Source organism: Papaver somniferum, unplaced genomic scaffold, assembly GCF_003573695.1.
Source record: "Papaver somniferum cultivar HN1 unplaced genomic scaffold, ASM357369v1 unplaced-scaffold_119, whole genome shotgun sequence".
In the NCBI taxonomy this organism is placed as follows: domain Eukaryota; kingdom Viridiplantae; phylum Streptophyta; class Magnoliopsida; order Ranunculales; family Papaveraceae; genus Papaver; species Papaver somniferum.
This window is the reverse complement of record NW_020620936.1, coordinates 6,007,394-6,031,156: the sequence shown is the minus strand read 5'-3', so window position 1 is coordinate 6,031,156 and position 23,763 is coordinate 6,007,394. Positions and strand designations below refer to the sequence as shown.

At 37.3% G+C, this 23,763-nt stretch overlaps 2 protein-coding genes across 2 annotated transcripts; both read left to right on the top strand.

The window, feature by feature from the left end:
* The first annotated feature begins 13,617 nt into the window (after positions 1–13,617).
* Positions 13,618–14,781, top strand: LOC113330843. Its single transcript, XM_026577650.1, has one exon. It carries the CDS (start codon positions 13,618–13,620, stop codon positions 14,779–14,781), a length of 1,164 nt encoding a protein of 387 aa, XP_026433435.1.
* Positions 14,781–17,694, top strand: LOC113330842. The gene is made up of 4 exons (XM_026577649.1): positions 14,781–14,923; positions 15,158–16,113; positions 16,213–16,265; positions 16,348–17,694. The coding sequence occupies exons 1-4, from the start codon at positions 14,781–14,783 to the stop codon at positions 17,692–17,694; spliced, it is 2,499 nt and encodes an 832-aa protein (XP_026433434.1).
* Positions 17,695–23,763: the final 6,069 nt, after the last annotated feature.

Below are 23,763 nucleotides of genomic sequence, written 5' to 3'. Positions count from 1 at the left end.
AACCATAATATGAATACCATCAGTGTCAAGCTCAGCAAAATTAATATATATGAGAACTGAAGCGTAATAACCATATTCATGATCTAATGTGTGTTTATCAACCACAACTGGAGTACCAAGGGATTTACCAAACGCCAGTAAAGTCTTCTCAATCCAATATTCAACAGGCGTACCAGGGAACTTAACCCATACCGTAGCATGAGAAGTATTGTGTTTTTCCGCATCAAAACCAGGGAACCATTCCATTAGGTTAAGCTTTTGTTGTTCAAACATCCACGCCTCAACATTAAGAATCCTGTCTCGATCTTCCATTGATTGCAACTTGATGATATAAAAGCCTCTATTCATAGGTATGAATTGTACACGGCCCTGACCTAGCTGCCATTGCTGCTCAAAATTATTCTTCACATCTTGAAAATTAATACCCTTGAAATCCAGACGACCTAAAGACTGAACTTCCAAATATCGCAACCCTCTTCATAATAAGAAACCGAAAGCACAACTGTTGGCTTTCCTTCTTTCAAAGTAGGGTTTGGCAGTGTATTCAAATCCAAAGTTGTTTTTGGTAACTGTTTTTTTCCTAAAACTTTTTCAGCGTAAGTGAGAACCCCGATTGGGGAGGATGCTGTATTTTTTCCAGAACAGAGAAAAGTTTCTCTCTCCTGAAAAAATCCCTCCAAGGCGTTTTTTTTAGGGTTTTACAAAAGAAAAAAAAATCTTCAATATTCTTCACGGATTTCAATCATCTTTTGGTGATTTGGAATGAGTGATGAAGCTCAAACAACAAGGTTAAAGACCATGACATATGTAGATCAAGTGAGGGGAAAACAACAGCTTCTAACAACCATGATTGATATTAATACTCTTCCAAAACCCACGGTGAAAGAAGGAAAACCAGCCGTGGTTCTTCCGGATTCATTCTATTATGAAGGTTGTGATATTTGGAAATATAGCCTTATAGGTCGTCTTGATCTAAAAGGTATAAACTTTCAAGAGGTTAAAAATCATTTTGAACAGAAATGGCAATTAGGGCAGGAGTTATTACAATTTGTCCCTATGAGCAGGGGTTTCTTCATTATCAAGCTAAGATCTCAAGAGGCAAAGTTTTTTTTTGCTAAATCCAAGTTGTATTAATGAATAACCAATATGTACAAAGTGTTCATAAGAAAAGAGATCATAAGACCCCAAAAACTTACAAACTACTTGAATCTGAAATAAACAACATTAGGAAATTCTAAAGACAAAAGGAAATCAGGCCTTTCATCATAATTTAAACCTTCACCATTACGAAGATAACATCCCCTTTTAGCCATCTTGTCTGCTGCAAAATTAGCCTCACGATAAGTATGAACAAAACGAATAGAGTCATAATTGTTTTGTATTCTTCTCCATCTGTGCTTGACAAACCAAGGAAGATTTGTACCCGTCAATGTCTTAATTGTGCCCATTGAATCAGAACGTACAACCACTTTTTTAACATTCCACTTCATAGCCCACTCCAAACCAACAATAATACCATAAAGTTCAGCTAAGAAATTAGTAGTAGAACCCAAACCAATACTCATAGCACCCAAAAAATTACAATCAGCATCACGAACAACAACACCAGCTCCAGCTATACCCGGATTTCCTTTGGCTGCTCCATCACAACATAATAAAATTTCATCCCTATTTGGCGGACTCCAAAAGCACTCAATTGGCTGAACCTGCTTAACCTTCCTATGCATCACACGAAAAAAGTTCAAAAGATCCAAGTCCGTTGTAGTATTATGCATGAAACCCTTCAAACGACCAGCGTATTCACTAATCAAATAGAACACTCTCTTCTTAAAAAAATGAATGCTAACAGAAGAATTCTGAAAACATGCCATATTTCTTGTTTGCCATAATTCCGAGTGAATCACCAAAATAGCTAAAAGCCATAAATCTTTGACAATTCTACTTCTACCCTTTGCTGATTTATATGAATTCACAATATCATAATAAGGTGTTAGATTAAACAAACCTGAACACCACTGCCAAATTTGAGTTGCAAACGTACAACTCCAAATAATATGCTCCAAAGATTCTTCCTCCATGTTGCACAAGTAACATTTGTTGGCCATTTCAACTTTGAATCTACTCCTGATCTTGTCTTGAGTTGCACAAACCTCACGACATATCTTCCAATTCTGAGCAGCCAATTTGGGATGAACTTCTTTCCTCCACAAAAGACCATAAATTGCTGATTTTGGATACGCCTTTCTAATGATATTCTTTGCTGAAGAGACTGAAAAGTGGCCATTCATCTCCGGCATCCAAACTCTACAATCATTCCCTCCTTGTAACAAAGGCAAATTTGTAAGATCCACACCCGCACGGACCAAATTCTGAATATGATCTCCCTGCATCATCCAAGCATTATTAACAATAATATCACTGACCTTGACATTTCTGTCCAAGTCAGTTTCATTAAGCATATCAGCAATACACTCATTACCATACCAAACATCAAAATAAAGAGATGTAGACCTCCCGTCCCCAATTAGAACCTTGGTATTCTTGTCAACAATAGAATGAATCAGTTTCATGCCCGGCAAAATAGAAGAATTTACCCCATAAAGCTTTATACTACCCTGCTTAGTAGTAAATTTCGCCCATAAGAAACGAGCCCATTTCTTGTTAGAAGAACGAATACTCCACCATAGCTTCATAAGAAGAGCCTTATTAGTAACAACCATGCTGGTTATACCAAGACCCCCTTCCTTCAACGGACAGCAAACCTTTGGATATCCAACAACAAATTTCCTTGCAACATCAGCATCACCCGACCAAAGAAAATTACGAATAACTCTTTCAGCCTGTTGAACAAATTTCCTAGGCCATTTGTACACCGCCATGTTGTGAATAGCATAACTCGCTATCACTGAATTGATAAGAACAACTCTATCTTGAAAAGAAAGTAACTTACCTTTCCAAACTGAAAGTTGGTTCTTAATTTTCTCTATCACATTACAAATGTGACGATACTTAACTGCACCAGGCATAATTTGAACTCCCAAATACCTGTCCGGAAAAGTAGTAACTTCCATACCCAGTAAATTAGTGATAGTCCCACAGCGACTCAAAGAACCACCACCATAATAAATTTTACTCTTTTGACGACAGACAGTTTGGCCCGAGGCACTTTGGTATTTACCAAGCAAAGCAAGAAGATTATGCAGACTCTTCATATTGCCTTTACAAAAAATCATAATGTCATCAGCAAAGAAAAGATGTGTGGGAGAAATACCTCTTTTGGAAAGCATAGGCGTCATCATCTTCTCAGCAAACAACTTTGTAAGATTTCTACTAAGAACATCTTCAACCAGAACAAAAATAAGAGGAGATAAAGGAACACCTTGCCGAAGACCTCTATTGATTTTGAAGAATCCCTCTGGATTTCCATTAAGAAGAATAGAAATCCTTGCTGAGTTAAGAATAGCCAAAATCCAAGAACACCAATTTTGAGAGAAACCATACCTTCGAAAAACCTCTAAAACAAATGACCAACTAACCGTGTCAAAAGCTTGAGTAATATCCAGTTTCAACCCCAAATTGCCATCCTTACGTTTGGTTTTCAGATCATTGATCATCTCCGACGCCACAGTAATGTTTTCATGAATGTTCCTCCCCTTCATGAAAGCAACTTGTTCTTCTGAAACCAAATTATCAAGAACACTCCTTAGTCTTGTAGCTAATATCTTAGTAAAAATTTTAAAGAAAAAATTACTAAGACCAATAGGCCGAAAGTTTCGAAGAGTGTTGGCTCCTCTAACCTTGGCAAGAAGAATAATAAGACTAGAATTAGCACCATGAGGAATGATTTGCCGTTGCCAACAGTACGTGATAGCTCTGACAAGGTCATATTGCACCACGTCCCAACAATGCCTATAAAAACAACCAGAGAAACCATCTGGCCCTGGCGCACTATCCGCACCCAAATCAAAAACAGCATTCTTAATCTCCTCCATAGTAGGAATTTCATCCATTCTCTGACTATCCTCCACGGAGATGATGTTATGATCATAATTAAAAAGCTCCTCATCAATAGGCAACTCATCACCATTAAACTTTGACTCAAAAAAAGAAATCGTATAGTCTCTAATTTGATTACAATCAGTAATAACGGCCCCATTATCATCCACCAACTCCGAAATCATATTATTACTCCTGCGCATTCTGATATTAGCATGAAAGAAAGAAGTATTACTAGCTCCCTCCAAAAGCCATTTATTACGTGACTTTTGCTTTAGCATAGTAACATGATGAGAACGAATTTCCTGAAGAATAATTGAAGCCTCCTTGGCAGAATTCAGCTTAGTTATATCCTCTGGATCCTCATCCGAAATACGAAGAGCCACTTCCATAGTCAATTCAGCTTGTTTTAGCTTAGCAAAAATATTGCCAAATACATGTAAATTCCAATCCTTCATAGCAACTTTTAACCTCTTGAGCTTGAAAGGAAAAATAGAAGCAGGAGATCCTGTAACCGGTGCATTCCAACAATCACTTACCATTCTCATGAAATCAGAATGAGCAAACCACATCTTCTGAACTCTAAAAGGAGCTCTCTTCGGTCTAGTATTAACAAAAGGAAAGCCAATAAGAGTAGAATGGTCGGAAACTTCACGGGGAAGAGCTTTACACCTCCAATTCTCATACTTAATGAGCCATGCCTCATTAATCAAAGCTCTATCCAGCTTACAAAGGATTCTATGAACACCATATTTCCTATTAGACCAGGTGAATTTAGAACCCAAAAAATCAGCTTCAAAAAGATTATTATCATCCATCCAATCACTAAACTCATTGATGACTGAAGTACGTGGTTGATTGCCTCCTTTTTTCTCCTCATTACGAAGAACACAATTAAAATCACCCATAACCAACCAAGGAGTATTAATATCAACTGAGGAAAGTTGTTGCCACAAACTTCTTCTCGTGACTTGAAAACAGCTAGCATGAACAAAGGAAACCAACACCCCCTCTGTTGCAATGGTAATAGCTTGTCTACTAGTATTCATAACTACAGGCGTAGCTATGTCAATGGACCAAAAAATCCATATGTTACCTTTAGACGAATCAACAACATTATGAATAACTTCCTTCTTATAACCAGCCACATATAATTTGTGTAAGAAACGCAAGGTACAATGCACCTTAGGTTCAGCTAGACAGAAAATATCTGGCTTAAAATCAAGAATTAACTCTCTTAACTTATTTTTGGCTGCATCCCGTGCAATGCCATTAATGTTCCAATAGAGAACACGCATTAAAAACCAGATTTAGAGACCTTACCAACTATAGAAGCAACTCCAGAGTTCACTCCTGGTGAACCTCCTTGTTCAACACCAACACGGACATTAGAGTCCTGAAGAGAAGCGGATTCAGAAATTGGTTCCAAAGAAGTATTCCTACCAGCTGTAGTATTCACAATCTTATGCATGGATAGCATGCGTATTCTCTTTACTTCTTGTTCAGCCCTAAACTTTGCATCAGCTGTGCTTTCCTCCACATCTTGCATAGAATTAAGAGCACTATATTTATTGTTATTCAATATAAACTCCCCAGCCGTGAGCTGATCACAAAGAGGAGTTGGAGTTGAAGTCACAATCCTAACAGGTTTAGGAATCCTAGTTCCAACCAAACTTGTCATATTTGAAGGATTAGTTTCACCCACTTTTCCATTCAATAATATGGCTGATTTTGAAGCCTGTGCTTGTTTAGTTCTCGCCAATTCAACATAGACAGATTCAAAATCAGCTTTGGCTTGTGACATAACAGCCTCCAACTGCTTAGCTTTCACCAGCTTAGCAGCAAACTCCTCATCAACCACGTCCCAACAAAAGTCTCTTCATCATCATGAATAACCTCCAAGATGTTTGTATCCTTCTTTTTTCCTTTTTTCTTACGCCTAGCAACTTGCCATTCACCACCAACCTTGTTATTCCTCACAGGTTGCGCTTCACCAGTTTCGTGAGATTGATTGGTAACCAAAGGGTGACGCTCAGAAGTTTCCTTGGAATGTTTTCTACACTCCTTATCATTATGACCAATTAACTTGCACTTGGAACAATATTTTGGAATTTTTTGGATCGCAACAGCTTGCCAAAAATCCAAACCCCCCACCGTGATATGTATAGCATCAGTAGCCGCTTCAGAAAAATCAACATCCACCAAAACTGAAGCAAAGTGTCCATATTCATGTTCAAGAGTTCTTCTATCAACCACAATAGGAGTTCCTAACGATTTTGCAAGAGACAATAACGTTTTTTCTGTCCAAAACTCCAATGGTAACCCTGGAAAAGTAACCCACACCGAAGCATGAGATGTGCGTTGCTTCTCAGCATCAAAACCAGGAAACCACTCAATTAGGTTTAACTTTTGGTTTCTAAAAAACCAAGCTTCAGCATTCAAAATCGTATCTTTGGCTGATTGCGTGCGTAACTTGATGGTAAAGAAACCTCTACTCATAGGAATTAATTGAACAGCATCTTGGCTTAACTTCCATTGATTTAACAAATCGTTTTTCACCTCTTGAAAGGTGATCCCTTTAAGATCTAAACGACCTATGAGACTGAATTTCCAAATATCACAACCTTCTAAATAAAACTCCTCAGGCAAAACAACAGCAGGCTTTCCTTCTTTTGACGTTGGTGTTGGCAAGGTTTTGAGATCAATAGAAGTTGTTGGAAGTTGTTGTTTTCCTTTCAACTGATCAGCATAAGAGCGAGTCCTATTAGTAGATGATTGAGGCGGATCCCCCATCTCAAATCACCTAAAGATGATTGAGAGGAAGAATGAAAAAAGTTGAAAGTTTGTAAAACCCTAAGGAAAAAATCGCCTCAGAGCATAGGAGAGAGTCTATTTTCTTGTTTTGTTTAGAAGAATAAGTAGAACTCACAGTTCATTAAGATTAAAGAATTAATAGATGTCACCTGGACTGCTAGAAACTATTTAAAACATCTAATATAAACTAAAACTGGTAAATTTAAGAGGATGGTTCAAAAGAATACACAAAAGTATAGGTGACTGCTTAGTTTCGTAGTAGGCTTATTATCAATAACTCATAGTTCTTTAAGATAAGAGAAGTAATAGTTGTCACTTGGACCGCTAGAAACTGTTTAAAACATCTAATAATATACTAAAACTGGTAAATTTAAGAGGATGGTTCAAAAGAATACACAAAAGTATAGCTAGCTCCTTAGTTTCGTAGTAGGCTTATTATCAATAACTCACAGTTCATTAAGATTAAAGAATTAATAGATGTCACCTGGACTGCTAGAAACTATTTAAAACATCTAATATAAACTAAAACTGGTAAATTTAAGAGGATGGTTCAAAAGAATACACAAAAGTATAGGTGACTGCTTAGTTTCGTAGTATGCTTATTATCAATAACTCATAGTTCTGTAAGATTAGAGAATTAATAGATGTCACGTGGACCGCAAGAAAATGTTTAAAACATCTAATAATATTCTAAAACTGGTAAATTTAAGAGGATGGTTCAAAAGAATACACAAAAGTATAGGTAGTTGCTTAGTTTCGTAGTAGGCTTATTATCAATAACTCATAGTTCTTTAAGATTAGAGAATTAATGGATGTCACCTGGACCGTTAGCTATTATTTAAGACTTCTAATAATATCCTAAAACTGGTAAATTTAATAGGATGGTTCAAAAGAATACACAGAAGTATAGGTAACGGCTTAGTTTCCTAGTAGGCTTATTATCAATAACTCATAGTTCATTAAGATTAAAGATTTAATATATGTCACCTAGACCGCTAGATATTATTTCATTTTTTTTGCTAAATCCAAGTTGTATTAATGAATAACCAATATGTACAAAGTGTTCATAAGAAAAGAGATCATAAGACCCCAAAAACTTACAAACTACTTGAATCTGAAATAAACAACATTAGGAAATTCTAAAGACAAAAGGAAATCAGGCCTTTCATCATAATTTAAACCTTCACCATTACGAAGATAACATCCCCTTTTAGCCATCTTGTCTGCTGCAAAATTAGCCTCACGATAAGTATGAACAAAACGAATAGAGTCATAATTGTTTTGTATTCTTCTCCATCTGTGCTTGACAAACCAAGGAAGATTTGTACCCGTCAATGTCTTAATTGTGCCCATTGAATCAGAACGTACAACCACTTTTTTAACATTCCACTTCATAGCCCACTCCAAACCAACAATAATACCATAAAGTTCAGCTAAGAAATTAGTAGTAGAACCCAAACCAATACTCATAGCACCCAAAAAATTACAATCAGCATCACGAACAACAACACCAGCTCCAGCTATACCCGGATTTCCTTTGGCTGCTCCATCACAACATAATAAAATTTCATCCCTATTTGGCGGACTCCAAAAGCACTCAATTGGCTGAACCTGCTTAACCTTCCTATGCATCACACGGAAAAAGTTCAAAAGATCCAAGTCCGTTGTAGTATTATGCATGAAACCCTTCAAACGACCAGCGTATTCATTAATCAAATAGAACACTCTCTTCTTAAAAAAATGAATGCTAACAGAAGAATTCTGAAAACATGCCATATTTCTTGTTTGCCATAATTCCGAGCGAATCACCAAAATAGCTAAAAGCCATAAATCTTTGACAATTCTACTTCTACCCTTTGCTGATTTATATGAATTCACAATATCATAATAAGGTGTTAGATTAAACAAACCTGAACACCACTGCCAAATTTGAGTTGCAAACGTACAACTCCAAATAATATGCTCCAAAGATTCTTCCTCCATGTTGCACAAGTAACATTTGTTGGCCATTTCAACTTTGAATCTACTCCTGATCTTGTCTTGAGTTGCACAAACCTCACGACATATCTTCCAATTCTGAGCAGCCAATTTGGGATGAACTTCTTTCCTCCACAAAAGACCATAAATTGCTGATTTTGGATACGCCTTTCTAATGATATTCTTTGCTGAAGAGACTGAAAAGTGGCCATTCATCTCCGGCATCCAAACTCTACAATCATTCCCTCCTTGTATCAAAGGCAAATTTGTAAGATCCACACCCGCACGGACCAAATTCTGAATATGATCTCCCTGCATCATCCAAGCATTATTAACAATAATATCACTGACCTTGACATTTCTGTCCAAGTCAGTTTCATTAAGCATATCAGCAATACACTCATTACCATACCAAACATCAAAATAAAGAGATGTAGACCTCCCGTCCCCAATTAGAACCTTGGTATTCTTGTCAACAATAGAATGAATCAGTTTCATGCCCGGCAAAATAGAAGAATTTACCCCATAAAGCTTTATACTACCCTGCTTAGTAGTAAATTTCGCCCATAAGAAACGAGCCCATTTCTTGTTAGAAGAACGAATACTCCACCATAGCTTCATAAGAAGAGCCTTATTAGTAACAACCATACTGGTTATACCAAGACCCCCTTCCTTCAACGGACAGCAAACCTTTGGATATCCAACAACAAATTTCCTTGCAACATCAGCATCACCCGACCAAAGAAAATTACGAATAACTCTTTCAGCCTGTTGAACAAATTTCCTAGGCCATTTGTACACCGCCATGTTGTGAATAGCATAACTCGCTATCACTGAATTGATAAGAACAACTCTATCTTGAAAAGAAAGTAACTTACCTTTCCAAACTGAAAGTTGGTTCTTAATTTTCTCTATCACATTACAAATGTGACGATACTTAACTGCACCAGGCATAATTTGAACTCCCAAATACCTGTCCGGAAAAGTAGTAACTTCCATACCCAGTAAATTAGTGATAGTCCCACAGCGACTCAAAGAACCACCACCATAATAAATTTTACTCTTTTGACGACAGACAGTTTGGCCCGAGGCACTTTGGTATTTACCAAGCAAAGCAAGAAGATTATGCAGACTCTTCATATTGCCTTTACAAAAAATCATAATGTCATCAGCAAAGAAAAGATGTGTGGGAGAAATACCTCTTTTGGAAAGCATAGGCGTCATCATCTTCTCAGCAAACAACTTTGTAAGATTTCTACTAAGAACATCTTCAACCAGAACAAAAATAAGAGGAGATAAAGGATCACCTTGCCGAAGACCTCTATTGATTTTGAAGAATCCCTCTGGATTTCCATTAAGAAGAATAGAAATCCTTGCTGAGTTAAGAATAGCCAAAATCCAAGAACACCAATTTTGAGAGAAACCATACCTTCGAAAAACCTCTAAAACAAATGACCAACTAACCGTGTCAAAAGCTTGAGTAATATCCAGTTTCAACCCCAAATTGCCATCCTTACGTTTGGTTTTCAGATCATTGATCATCTCCGACGCCATAGTAATGTTTTCATGAATGTTCCTCCCCTTCATGAAAGCAACTTGTTCTTCTGAAACCAAATTATCAAGAACACTCCCTAGTCTTGTAGCTAATATCTTAGTAAAAATTTTAAAGAAAAAATTACTAAGACCAATAGGCCGAAAGTTTCGAAGAGTGTTGGCTCCTCTAACCTTGGCAAGAAGAATAATAAGACTAGAATTAGCACCATGAGGAATGATTTGCCGTTGCCAACAGTACGTGATAGCTCTGACAAGGTCATATTGCACCACGTCCCAGCAATGCCTATAAAAACAACCAGAGAAACCATCTGGCCCTGGCGCACTATCCGCACCCAAATCAAAAACAGCATTCTTAATCTCCTCCATAGTAGGAATTTCATCCATTCTCTGACTATCCTCCACCGAGATGATGTTATGATCATAATTAAAAAGCTCCTCATCAATAGGCAACTCATCACCATTAAACTTTGACTCAAAAAAAGAAATCGTATAGTCTCTAATTTGATTACAATCAGTAATAACGGCCCCATTATCATCCACCAACTCCGAAATCATATTATTACTCCTGCGCATTCTGATATTAGCATGAAAGAAAGAAGTATTACTAGCTCCCTCCAAAAGCCATTTATTACGTGACTTTTGCTTTAGCATAGTAACATGATGAGAACGAATTTCCTGAAGAATAATTGAAGCCTCCTTGGCAGAATTCAGCTTAGTTATATCCTCTGGATCCTCATCCGAAATACGAAGAGCCACTTCCATAGTCAATTCAGCTTGTTTTAGCTTAGCAAAAATATTGCCAAATACATGTAAATTCCAATCCTTCATAGCAACTTTTAACCTCTTGAGCTTGAAAGGAAAAATAGAAGCAGGAGATCCTGTAACCGGTGCATTCCAACAATCACTTACCATTCTCATGAAATCAGAATGAGCAAACCACATCTTCTGAACTCTAAAAGGAGCTCTCTTCGGTCTAGTATTAACAAAAGGAAAGCCAATAAGAGTAGAATGGTCGGAAACTTCACGGGGAAGAGCTTTACACCTCCAATTCTCATACTTAATGAGCCATGCCTCATTAATCAAAGCTCTATCCAGCTTACAAAGGATTCTATGAACACCATATTTCCTATTAGACCAGGTGAATTTAGAACCCAAAAAATCAGCTTCAAAAAGATTATTATCATCCATCCAATCACTAAACTCATTGATGACTGAAGTACGTGGTTGATTGCCTCCTTTTTTCTCCTCATTACGAAGAACACAATTAAAATCACCCATAACCAACCAAGGAGTATTAATATCAACTGAGGAAAGTTGTTGCCACAAACTTCTTCTCGTGACTTGAAAACAGCTAGCATGAACAAAGGAAACCAACACCCCCTCTGTTGCAATGGTAATAGCTTGTCTACTAGTATTCATAACTACAGGCGTAGCTATGTCAATGGACCAAAAAATCCATATGTTACCTTTAGACGAATCAACAACATTATGAATAACTTCCTTCTTATAACCAGCCACATATAATTTGTGTAAGAAACGCAAGGTACAATGCACCTTAGGTTCAGCTAGACAGAAAATATCTGGCTTAAAATCAAGAATTAACTCTCTTAACTTATTTTTGGCTGCATCCCGTGCAATGCCATTAATGTTCCAATAGAGAACACGCATTAAAAACCAGATTTAGAGACCTTACCAACTATAGAAGCAACTCCAGAGTTCACTCCTGGTGAACCTCCTTGTTCAACACCAACACGGACATTAGAGTCCTGAAGAGAAGCGGATTCAGAAATTGGTTCCAAAGAAGTATTCCTACCAGCTGTAGTATTCACAATCTTATGCATGGATAGCATGCGTATTCTCTTTACTTCTTGTTCAGCCCTAAACTTTGCATCAGCTGTGCTTTCCTCCACATCTTGCATAGAATTAAGAGCACTATATTTATTGTTATTCAATATAAACTCCCCAGCCGTGAGCTGATCACAAAGAGGAGTTGGAGTTGAAGTCACAATCCTAACAGGTTTAGGAATCCTAGTTCCAACCAAACTTGTCATATTTGAAGGATTAGTTTCACCCACTTTTCCATTCAATAATATGGCTGATTTTGAAGCCTGTGCTTGTTTAGTTCTCGCCAATTCAACATAGACAGATTCAAAATCAGCTTTGGCTTGTGACATAACAGCCTCCAACTGCTTAGCTTTCACCAGCTTAGCAGCAAACTCCTCATCAACCACGTCCCCAACAAAAGTCTCTTCATCATCATGAATAACCTCCAAGCTGTTTGTATCCTTCTTTTTTCCTTTTTTCTTACGCCTAGCAACTTGCCATTCACCACCAACCTTGTTATTCCTCACAGGTTGCGCTTCACCAGTTTCGTGAGATTGATTGGTAACCAAAGGGTGACGCTCAGAAGTTTCCTTGGAATGTTTTCTACACTCCTTATCATTATGACCAATTAACTTGCACTTGGAACAATATTTTGGAATTTTTGGATCGCAACAGCTTGCCAAAAATCCAAACCCCCCACCGTGATATGTATAGCATCAGTAGCCGCTTCAGAAAAATCAATATCCACCAAAACTGAAGCAAAGTGTCCATATTCATGTTCAAGAGTTCTTCTATCAACCACAATAGGAGTTCCTAACGATTTTGCAAGAGACAATAACGTTTTTTCTGTCCAAAACTCCAATGGTAACCCTGGAAAAGTAACCCACACCGAAGCATGAGATGTGCGTTGCTTCTCAGCATCAAAACCAGGAAACCACTCAATTAGGTTTAACTTTTGGTTTCTAAAAAACCAAGCTTCAGCATTCAAAATCGTATCTTTGGCTGATTGCGTGCGTAACTTGATGGTAAAGAAACCTCTACTCATAGGAATTAATTGAACAGCATCTTGGCTTAACTTCCATTGATTTAACAAATCGTTTTTCACCTCTTGAAAGGTGATCCCTTTAAGATCTAAACGACCTATGAGACTGAATTTCCAAATATCACAACCTTCTAAATAAAACTCCTCAGGCAAAACAACAGCAGGCTTTCCTTCTTTTGACGTTGGTGTTGGCAAGGTTTTGAGATCAATAGAAGTTGTTGGAAGTTGTTGTTTTCCTTTCAACTGATCAGCATAAGAGCGAGTCCTATTAGTAGATGATTGAGGCGGATCCCCCATCTCAAATCACCTAAAGATGATTGAGAGGAAGAATGAAAAAAGTTGAAAGTTTGTAAAACCCTAAGGAAAAAATCGCCTCAGAGCATAGGAGCCAAGAAGCAAAGGATAAGATTATGAACGTAGAAGCTTGGTTTTTTGGACATCAGAAGTTAAACCTAATAGAATGGTTTCCAGGTTTTGATGCTGAGAAGCAACGTTATTCTCATGCTTCGGTATGGGTTACTTTTCCTGGACTTTCAATGGAGTTTTGGACTGAAAAAACGTTGTTAACAATGGCAAAGTCTCTGGGTACTCCTATAGTTGTTGATAAACGTACTTTAGCTCATGAATATGGTCACTTTGCTGCAGTTCTGGTGGATATTGACTTCGCAGAGCCTGCTACTGATGCTATCCATGTTTCTGGTGGTGGTGTGGATTTCTTGCAACCTGTTGAGATTCAAAAGGTTCCGAAATTCTGTTCTAAGTGCAAGATAATTGGTCATACAGATCAGGAATGTAGAAAACAAGCCAAAAACAATGTGGATAACCAAGTTCCAACACAACAGATTGTAGCTGTCCAACAGCGATCTAGTTCTGAGGTCCAACAAGGTACAAAATGGAAGGTGGCGCAGCGTAAGAAAAAGGGTAAGAAGGCTTCAAAGCAGCAGTCTTCTAATGAAACAACAGATATTAGTATAACTGGAGATGTTGATGTGGAGTATGCTGCTAAGCTAGAGAAGGCTCAGCAGTTGGAGGTTGCAATGGCTAAGTGCCAAGCTGAACTTGATGATGTTTATGTTGAACTTGCAAGAACTAAACAAATTCATGCATCAAATTCAGTTTTAGTTAATGATGGTTCAGTGGGTGAAATTGAATCATCAACTAAGCCAGGTGCGGTCGTAACTAAGATTCCTAAACCTGTTAGGACTGGTTCAACTCCAACTCCTCTTAGTGATCAACTGATGGCTGGTGAGTACTTGTTGAAGAGAAATAAGTTTGATGCTCTAAACCTAGGGAATGAGATGCCTGAAAGTGAGGCTGATGCAAAGTTTAGGGATGAAAAAGAGCTTAAACGTAATCGCATGCAAATCATGCAGCGACGTATTAATAATTCTACGGGTAGGATTTCCCAAACTCACACGGTTTCCCAAACAGATGAGGCTTCCCAAACTGAGAACGTTTCTTTGTTAGGAAATTGTGTAGGAAAAGGAAGTTGTTTGACAAAAGGAAACACGTTGAGTTTATACTCTGGTGAATCCTCTAAGATGGGTAATGTTTCCTCCAAAACTTGTTTGTAATGCGTGTTCTCTTCTGGAACATCAATGGAGTTGCTCGTGAGGCAGCCAGAGACAAGCTGAAGGAGTTAATTAAAGAATTTAAGCCTGATATATTTTGCATTGCAGAACCTAAGGTTTATTGTTCTGATAAATTTGTGCAAGGGTTACATATTTCTGGTTATATGAGAAACGTCAGTTGGGAGGTTGAAAGGGAATATTTGGATCTTTTGGTCTGAGGAGATGGTAATGCCTAATGTAATAAACTCTAGCAAACAAGTTGTTACAATTGAAGTTGATGGTGTTATGATCTCTTTCATTCACGCAAGCTGTATTCAAGTCACTAGAAGAAACTTATGGCAGCAACTATCTTCTCGTGATTGTACAACTCCTTGGTTAGTCATGGAGATTTCAACTGTGTTTTACGTAATGAGGAAAAAAGAGGAGGGCGTGAGCCTAGAACTTCTGTCATCAATGAATTTGCTGATTGGATGGATGATAATGATCTCTTTGAAGCAGACTCCTTGGGTTCTAAATTCACTTGGGCTAATGGTCAATCAGGTGTAAGAAGAATTCTTTGTAAATTGGATAGAGCCTTGATTAATGAAGCTTGGCTGAATAATTTTGAGAACTGGAGATGTAAGGCTCTCCCTAGGGAAGTATCCGATCACTCTGCTATTATTGGTTTTCCTATTACTTTTTTGAGGCCAAAAAGAGCTCCTTTCAGGTTTCAAAAGATGTGGTTTGTGCATAAGGATTTCATGAAATTGGTTAAGGAGAACTGGAATGCTCCTGTTTTAGGTTCTCCGGCTTTTATCTTTCCCTTCAAGCTTAAGAGATTGAAGAATGGTCTAAAAGAATGGAATATGAGGGTTTTTGGTAATGTTCATGCTAGGTTTAAGCAAGCTAAACTGACTTTAGAAGTTGCTCTTCGTATTTCTGATGAAGATCCTGAGGATGTTAGCAAGCTTAATGCTGCCAAAGATGCGTCAATTACTCTCCAAGACATTATAGCTCAACAAGCCATTATGTTAAAACGAAAATCAAGAAGTAAATGGTTGTTGGAGGGTGCAAGTAATACTTCTTTCTTTCATGCCAATATTAGAACTCGTAGGAGCAACAATATGATTTCTGAATTGGTAGATGGTAATGGGAATGTTCTAACAGATTTTGAACAAATTCGAGATCATGTTGTGTCTTTTTATGATACTAAATTTAATGGTTCAGACCTGCCTATAGAGGAAGATCTTTTTGAGTATGAACACAACATTATTTCTGTTGAAGACAGTCAAAGAATGGATGCAATTCCGACTCTAGATGAAATTAAAGAGGCGGTTTTTAATCTTGGAGCTGATAGTGCGCCTGGCCCTGATGGTTTCTCTGGTTGTTTCTATAGACATTGCTGGGAGATAATTAAGCAAGACCTCTATAATGCTATCATTTATTGCTGGACAGAGAAGTTTATTCCTCAAGGTACTAATTCTAGTCTCTTGATTTTACTTGCCAAGGTAAAAGGAGCAAACACTCTTAATAATTTTCGGCCTATTGGTCTTAGTAATTTTTTCTTTAAAATTTTCACTAAGATCCTAGCTACTAGACTTGGGGCGTAACATTCATGAAAACATAAGTGTTGCTTCAGAGATGGTTAATGATCTTAAGACAAAACGTAAGGATGGCAATGTTGGTCTCAAGCTTGATATTACTCAAGCTTTTGATACGGTTAGCTGGTCTTTTGTCTTGGAGGTCTTTCGGAGGTATGGTTTTTCTGACAATTGGTGCTCTTGGATTATTTCAATTCTGAACTCGGCGCGTATTTTTATTCTACTAAATGGTAACCCAGAAGGATTCTTCAAGATTAATAGCGGTCTAAGACAAGGTGACCCCTTATCTCCTCTGATTTTTGTCCTAATTGAAGATGTGCTCAGTAGAAATCTTACCAACCTTTTTCTAGAAAATAAGATGACTCCTATGCTCTCTAAAAGAGGTATTTCTTCCACTCATCTCTTCTTTGCTGATGACATTATGATCTTTTGTAAGGGAAACATGAAGAGCTTGAATAACCTTCTTGTTTTGCTTGGTAAATATCAAGCGGCCTCTGGTCAAACTGTTTGTCGTCATAAAAGTAAGGTATATTATTGTGGAGGTTCGTTGAGTAGATGCAGAACTATCACTGATTTACTTGATATGAGTGTTACTACTTTCCCTGATAGATACTTGGGTGTGCAAATTATGCCTGGTGCAGTTCGATATCGTCACATAAGCAACGTTATTGATAAAATCAAAAATCAACTTGCTGTTTGGAAAGGTAAACTTCTTTCTTTTAAAGATAGAATTGTTCTAATTAACTCAGTGATTGCTAGTTACACCATTCACAACATGGCTGTCTATAAATGGCCTAAGAAGTTCATTCAACAAGCTGAAAGAGTGATTCGTAACTTCCTTTGGTATGGTGATGCGGAGATAGCTAGAAAATTTGTTGTTGGTTTTCCTAAAGTTTGTTGTCCTTTGAAAGAAGGTGGCTTAGGTATTACGAGCATGGAAATCACCAATAGAGCTATGCTTATGAAGTTGTGGTGGAGTATTCGTTCTTCTCAAAAAAAATGGGCGCGTTTCTTATGGGTGAAATATACTTATACTTGTGGGAGATTGAAGCGTTATGGTGTTAAATCCTCTATATTTCCAGGGATTAAAGTAGTTCAGAATCTGGTTGATAAAAACACTAAAGTTCTTCTTGGTGATAGAAGATCAACATCTCTTTATTATGATGTTTGGTATGGTACTCAAAGCATTTCTGATATATTAGGAAACTATGAACTGGATTTTTCTACCAAGGTGAGTGATATTCTTATTGATAATGCTTTGCATCTTCATGGAGTTCACGGTCAGGTGTTGATGAGTGCTGATGTTGAAGCCTCAAATCTGCCAGCTTTACGTTGAGGAGCTGACTGCAGGGTCTGGATGCATGATTTACATGGGGTTTTCACGGTTAAATCAGCCAAGGAACTTATTAGGAAGAAGTATATAGTTTTGGAGGATTTTGGCTTGCTATGGAGGAAGTCTAATCACCCTAAACTTGTTGCACAAAACTGGAAACTCTGCCGAGAAGCTTGCGCAACTTCTGACAAGATCAGAAGTAGGTTTAAAGTGGAATTGGGCAATAGATGTTACTTGTGTAAGTGTGAAGAGGAATCCTTATATCATATTTTGTGGACTTGTTCTTATGCATCACAAGTTTGGGAGTGGATTGCAGGTATTTTCTCTCTTCAACCTCATTTTAATATTGTTGATGCTTACAAAGTTTCAAAAGGAAGAAGTAGAATTATCAAAGATCTTTGGCTGTTATCAATCCTAGTTGTTCGAGCTGAACTGTGGCATGCTAGAAATCTGGAGTATTTTGAAAACAAAAGCATAAGCATTCATTTTTTCAAGCAAAGAGTTTTTCATCAGATTCATGAATACTCTATGCGTTTGAAGAGTTTTATGTATAACACTGCTGAAGACTTGGAAATTCTGAACTACTTCCGTGTTAAGCATAGGAAAGTGAAGAATACTCAACCTATTGAGTGTTTTTGGTACCCTCCAAATAGAGATGAACTTCTTTTGTGTTGTGATGGTGCTGCGAAAGGGAATCCGGGGATTGCTGGAGCTGGAGTTGTAGCCCGAGATCATGACAGCAACTTCATTGGTGCTATGAGCATTGGTCTAGGTTGCACAAATAATTTCTTGGCTTAGTTATATGGTGTGATTGTGGGTCTGGAATGGGCCCAAAAGTGGGAGATTAGAAAGGTGTTGGTGCACTCAGATTCAATTGGAGCTATTATGGCTTTCTCTCATAATAATATTCCATGGTTTGCAATGCAGCGCTGGAGAAGTATTCAGGAGAATTATGACTCTATTAGATTTATGCACACATACCGTGAAGCAAATTTTGCAGCAGACTCTATGGCAAAAAGAGGATGTTTACTTGGTAATGGTGAAGGGATGAACTATGATGAGAGACCTTATTTTGTTAGTTCTTTAGAATATCCAAATGTTCCATATTATAGATTTAATTAGTTTGCGAGTTTTTGGGATTTTCTAAACCTCTTTTCTTGTAAACTTCTTGTAAATTTTTGATATTCATTAATACAATTTTGGACTTACCAAAAAAAAAAAGCGATTGGGGAGGATCAGTATCATCCTCCATCTCAAATCACCCAAGGATGATTGAGAAAAGCAAAGAAAAAGATGAAAAAATTTGAAAACCCTAAACTTTTCGCCAGAGAGGGGAAAAATTTAGGAGAGAGAAAACTATCAAAACAAATATCGAAAAAGTTGAAAACCCGAAACACATATGTTATGCTAAACAACTCATGTACACATAAATTGATTCAACATATTGTGACTTTTTACATATGAGTTTTAATCGGAACACCTTATGATCCTTTGATAAAGCCTACCAACATGGGCTAGAATTTGATTCCGCTAAATCAAAAATACACATAAACCATAAGGGTCTCATCATATGAGATCGAATATTAAGGTTAATGAAAACCGAAATCAGACATCCCATAAACCGAATACATAGCAAAATATAAACATTCATTCACAGTCTATGTAATCGGTAACTATCATAAGAAAAATTATAAACTAATAATTTTATTCATAAATAATGATAATCATGATAGTTTTATTCAAAATAGACCTTGTACAATAATTGAAGTAAATCAAAATGTTGATGTCTATTGTCTTCAATCTTGTGGACATCACTTTCGAATTCTGGATTCAAATTCTTCTGAGCTTTTTCCTTTCTAATAGAAAGTTTGTTCATCTCGAACAATTTAGATTAAAGATCAGCAAGTAATTCTTTTGAATCCTTTATCATTAACTCAAGATGCCTAATACAACTTCTAACAGTAAGGATCTGTTTTCTCAGAGAATCTTGAATATTACCAGGTTGTAGAGCATCTTGAGTTTCAGTCATGCACATTGTGCCAAATCATCTAGAGACGATTCTTCCTTCACCGATTCCTCCATTGATGCAAGATAGTCTTCTTCCGGAAAAGAAGAATATATAATATAGGATAGGAGAAAATCAAGGAGCAATACATTTTGGTTTATGGAAACCGAATATATTTATCCCAAAAATAGTGAAAGATATCGATCATGAGATTATTGTTACCTTTTAACAGAACAGACTTACAAATTCTGCCCAAATTTATGCCTCCCCACAAAAAAGATTTTGGGCAACAAGTGAGGATGCATTTTTCAACACAATCAATGTGTGTTGAGGTGAGGGTTAATCTCACCGCAGGTAACAAAAACATCCTTAGGATGATTTATGAATACAATAGATTGTGTTTCTTTATGTTCTTTCTTTCTCTTGTAATTGCAAGAGTCTGCAACTTCTTTTCCGGATCTAATAAACTCACCAGCCTTCAAAATCTTTATGCCTTACAAAGTGCCTTGATGAATTTATTTTGTTGGAGATTCCAATAAAAGTATGCAGAGTGTCTATCTCTTCCACGTAAAGATCTAAACATATTGTTAGAAGATTTTGAATACGAATTACCTTTTCCTTTGTTAAATTCTGACAACTTTGGTTGATTAGGAATGTCAACCAGTTTCTCTTGCTCAGACTTTGCCTCCTGAGTTTTCTCTGACAAGGATTTTCTAAGGTTATCAAGTTCCCTGTTTAACTTTAGATTTTCCTTAGTCTCCAACTCAAGTTTTTCCAAACAGTTCTTTGGGAGTTGATTAGACTCACTAAATAGATCACATTTAGTTTTGGCAAAAAGTGCGTTGCAACTTGATATTCCTTCATAGGGTTTCTCCTCCGGGATATCATCTAGGGTAGTAAAACAAGCCTTGTTGCGCTTTTGAGCCTTTCTGCTAGAACAGTATTTTGCCATAAGTCCGAACCTACGACACTTGAAACATTGGATATCTCAATCACCTTTTTCATGACAAAAAGATAATGCATCAGGAGTTGATTTATCTTTCAATAAAACATCCTTAATCCGCTGTGTTAGGAGTACAATTGTTGTGCCAACATATTTTTCAACAAGTGTTTTATCCTCTTGACAACATTCCTTAGTATGATTTATACTTACTTCTTTCGAAGATTAATTAGTATTAACTGAGACATTAAATCCAACATTTTCGTCCTTCAGAAGAATTTCTTTATCAAAGATCTTTAACTTTCCTACAAGAGAACTTCGAGAAAGTACAGAAATATCATTAGCTTCTATTATGGCATGTTTCTTAGACTCGTATCTGGATGGTAACGATCTGAGAATCTTGTATACTATTTCCTTTTCAGGTATAGTCTTTTCAAGCGATAAAGAAGGATTGAAAATATCAGAAAGTTTATTGTTAAACTCCTCGAAGGTATCGTTATCATCCATTCTAAGGAATTCCCATTCAGAAGAGAGGGATAAAAGACGAGCTTCTTTTTCTGAATCATTCCCTTCAAATACAGTCTCAAGAGTATCCCATGCTTCCTTAGAGGTTTCACATGACAAGACATGATGTAAAAGATCATGACTCACTGCATGTATTATGGCATTTAAACCATCAGAGTTCTGCTTTGCAAGAGCTCTTTCTTCATACATATAGAACGATAAGCGTTTAAACTCAGTTTCCGAATATTCCACCTTCGGCCGTTCATATCCTTCTTCGATTTATAGCCAAGTAATAAAATCTCGGGATTGAAGAAGATCTCATAGCAGATTTCTATAATGGATAATTTTTCCCTTTAACTGAATCAGCCATAGATTCAAATCTTATAGGTTGGATCGCCCCAAACACAGATTGTTATATCTTTTCGTGATTTTTTTTTGGTAAATCCAAAATGTATTAATAAATAGCAAGAGTTTTACAACTAAATTTGTAAGAAAAGAGGCACAGCACCCCAAAAACTTACGAACTTACAAAAATTAATCAAATCTGAAGTAAATTACATTTGGCAGTTCAATTGAACGAATAAAATATGGTTTGTTATCATAACTAATTCCTTCACCATCTTCTAGAAAACATCTTCTCTTGCCATCACATCCGCTGAAAAATTAGCCTCTCTATAAGTGTGAACAAAACGAATTCTGTTGTATCTAAATGTTACCACAATCCACCTTTGTCTAAGAAACCACAGAATTGCCAAAGTATCACTACTATAGGCCTGAACTGCTCACATTGAATCTGTACGAATACAAATATCCCCAACCCCAAATTTAGTCGCCCATTCTAAGGCCACTATAATACAAAAGAGTTCCGCCAAATAATTAGTACGAACCCCAAAACCAACACTCATAGCTCCTAATACATTAGCATCAGAATCACGAACCACCACACCTGCACCAGCTCTACCCGGGTTCCCTCTAGAAGCACCATCACAACATAATTGCAATTCATCAACCTCCGGAGGAACCCAATAGCACTCCTTAGGATCTGAAATCTTCACTCTTCTATATTGCACTCTAAAGTAAGCAAGAAGAAAATGATTCTTTTTTCCCCATATTCTTTTATAATAACGAAAAACATGAGGAAAGAGAAAGTCTGGCGATTTCTCTAGGGTTTTGTTTTTTTTCAAGTTTTCTTAACGTTTTTTCAATCTGATCATCATGGTTGAGGAAACACAAGTAACTTCTTCTAGGGTAATTTCCCAGCAACAATCTTTTGCGGATAAAGTAAAAGGAAAACAGACTTTGCAGCCTACGTGTGTGGATATTAATAGCTTGCCAAACCTTACTCTGATTGATGGAGAGCCTTCTCTTATTATTCCAGCTGATTTTTATCAAGAAGGACGTAAACCCTTTGAGCATAGTTTTATTGCACGTCTGAACTTCACGGGATTGAAGTTTGTGGAAGTGAAATCCAGCTTGGTTAATCAATGGCAGATAAACCCTAGCTCAGCAAGGTTTATGACTATGAATAAAGGATTTTTCGTGGTTATGTTACATGATGCTGAAACAAAAGAGAGGATTCGACGCACTAAATGGTATGTAAATCAACATGAGCTCAAACTGATGGATTGGTACCCAGGTTTTGATCCTGAACGTCAAAAAACTTCCCATGCAAACGTATGGGTTCACTTTCCAGGTCTCCATGCAGAACTATGGACAGAGAAGAACTTGTTATCTATGGGGAAGGTATTAGGCACTCCCATTGTAGTTGATCAGAGAACTCTTAATCTAGAATATGGTAACTTTGCCTCAGTTTTGGTGGATGTGGATTTTGCGAAGCACATTCCTAGTAGAATCAAGATTACAGCTGGGGGACGTACTTTCTGGCAATACTTGGAGATTCCACGGGCTCCAAAATTCTGTATGAAGTGCTGCATTATTGGGCACAATGATGATGAGTGCAGGAGGCAAACAAAGGGTGATGATAACTCTTCAAAGGCTGATACTACAACAAAGGGAGATTCTTCCAAAGGCTAGCAAACTGCTAGGAATAGGAGGCAGCGTAAAGGAAAGAATGCTGAGAACTTTCCTGGTGGTGATAGTGCTTCAAAAGATGCGGAGCATGATGCTTCAAAAAATGCGGAACAAGATGGTGTTCTTGCTGTGTTACCAGGTGAAGTAGAGGAGAATGCTATTGGTGTGGAGGAAACCAATCAGCTTGAGAATGAGCTAGCTTCTTCTGAAGCTGTTTTTCATGCAGCGTCTGTAGCTTTAGAGAAAGCAAAACAGGCGTTAGCTGAGAAAGGAGTATTAGCTAGTAGGTTACCAGTGGGTGAAATTGGAACCTCAGCTAAGTCAGTAGGGAGTGGTGAATTGGCTAGAACTAATCACTCTATCACTGATAAGACTAATGCTAGCTCTTCTTCTGCTCCTTTTGAAACTTCAGGAAGGAAGGGATGTGATGTTGTGGTGGACAATATTGAGAATTTGTCTCGCTACAAAGCTATTAATGAGAATGATTGTGTGCTTTATCCTAATAAATTCAATGTTTTGTCTGCTGAGTTGGGGTTGGATTCTGTGCAGCAATCCAATGAGCAAAGGGAGGAGAGTTCAGATGAAGAAATCA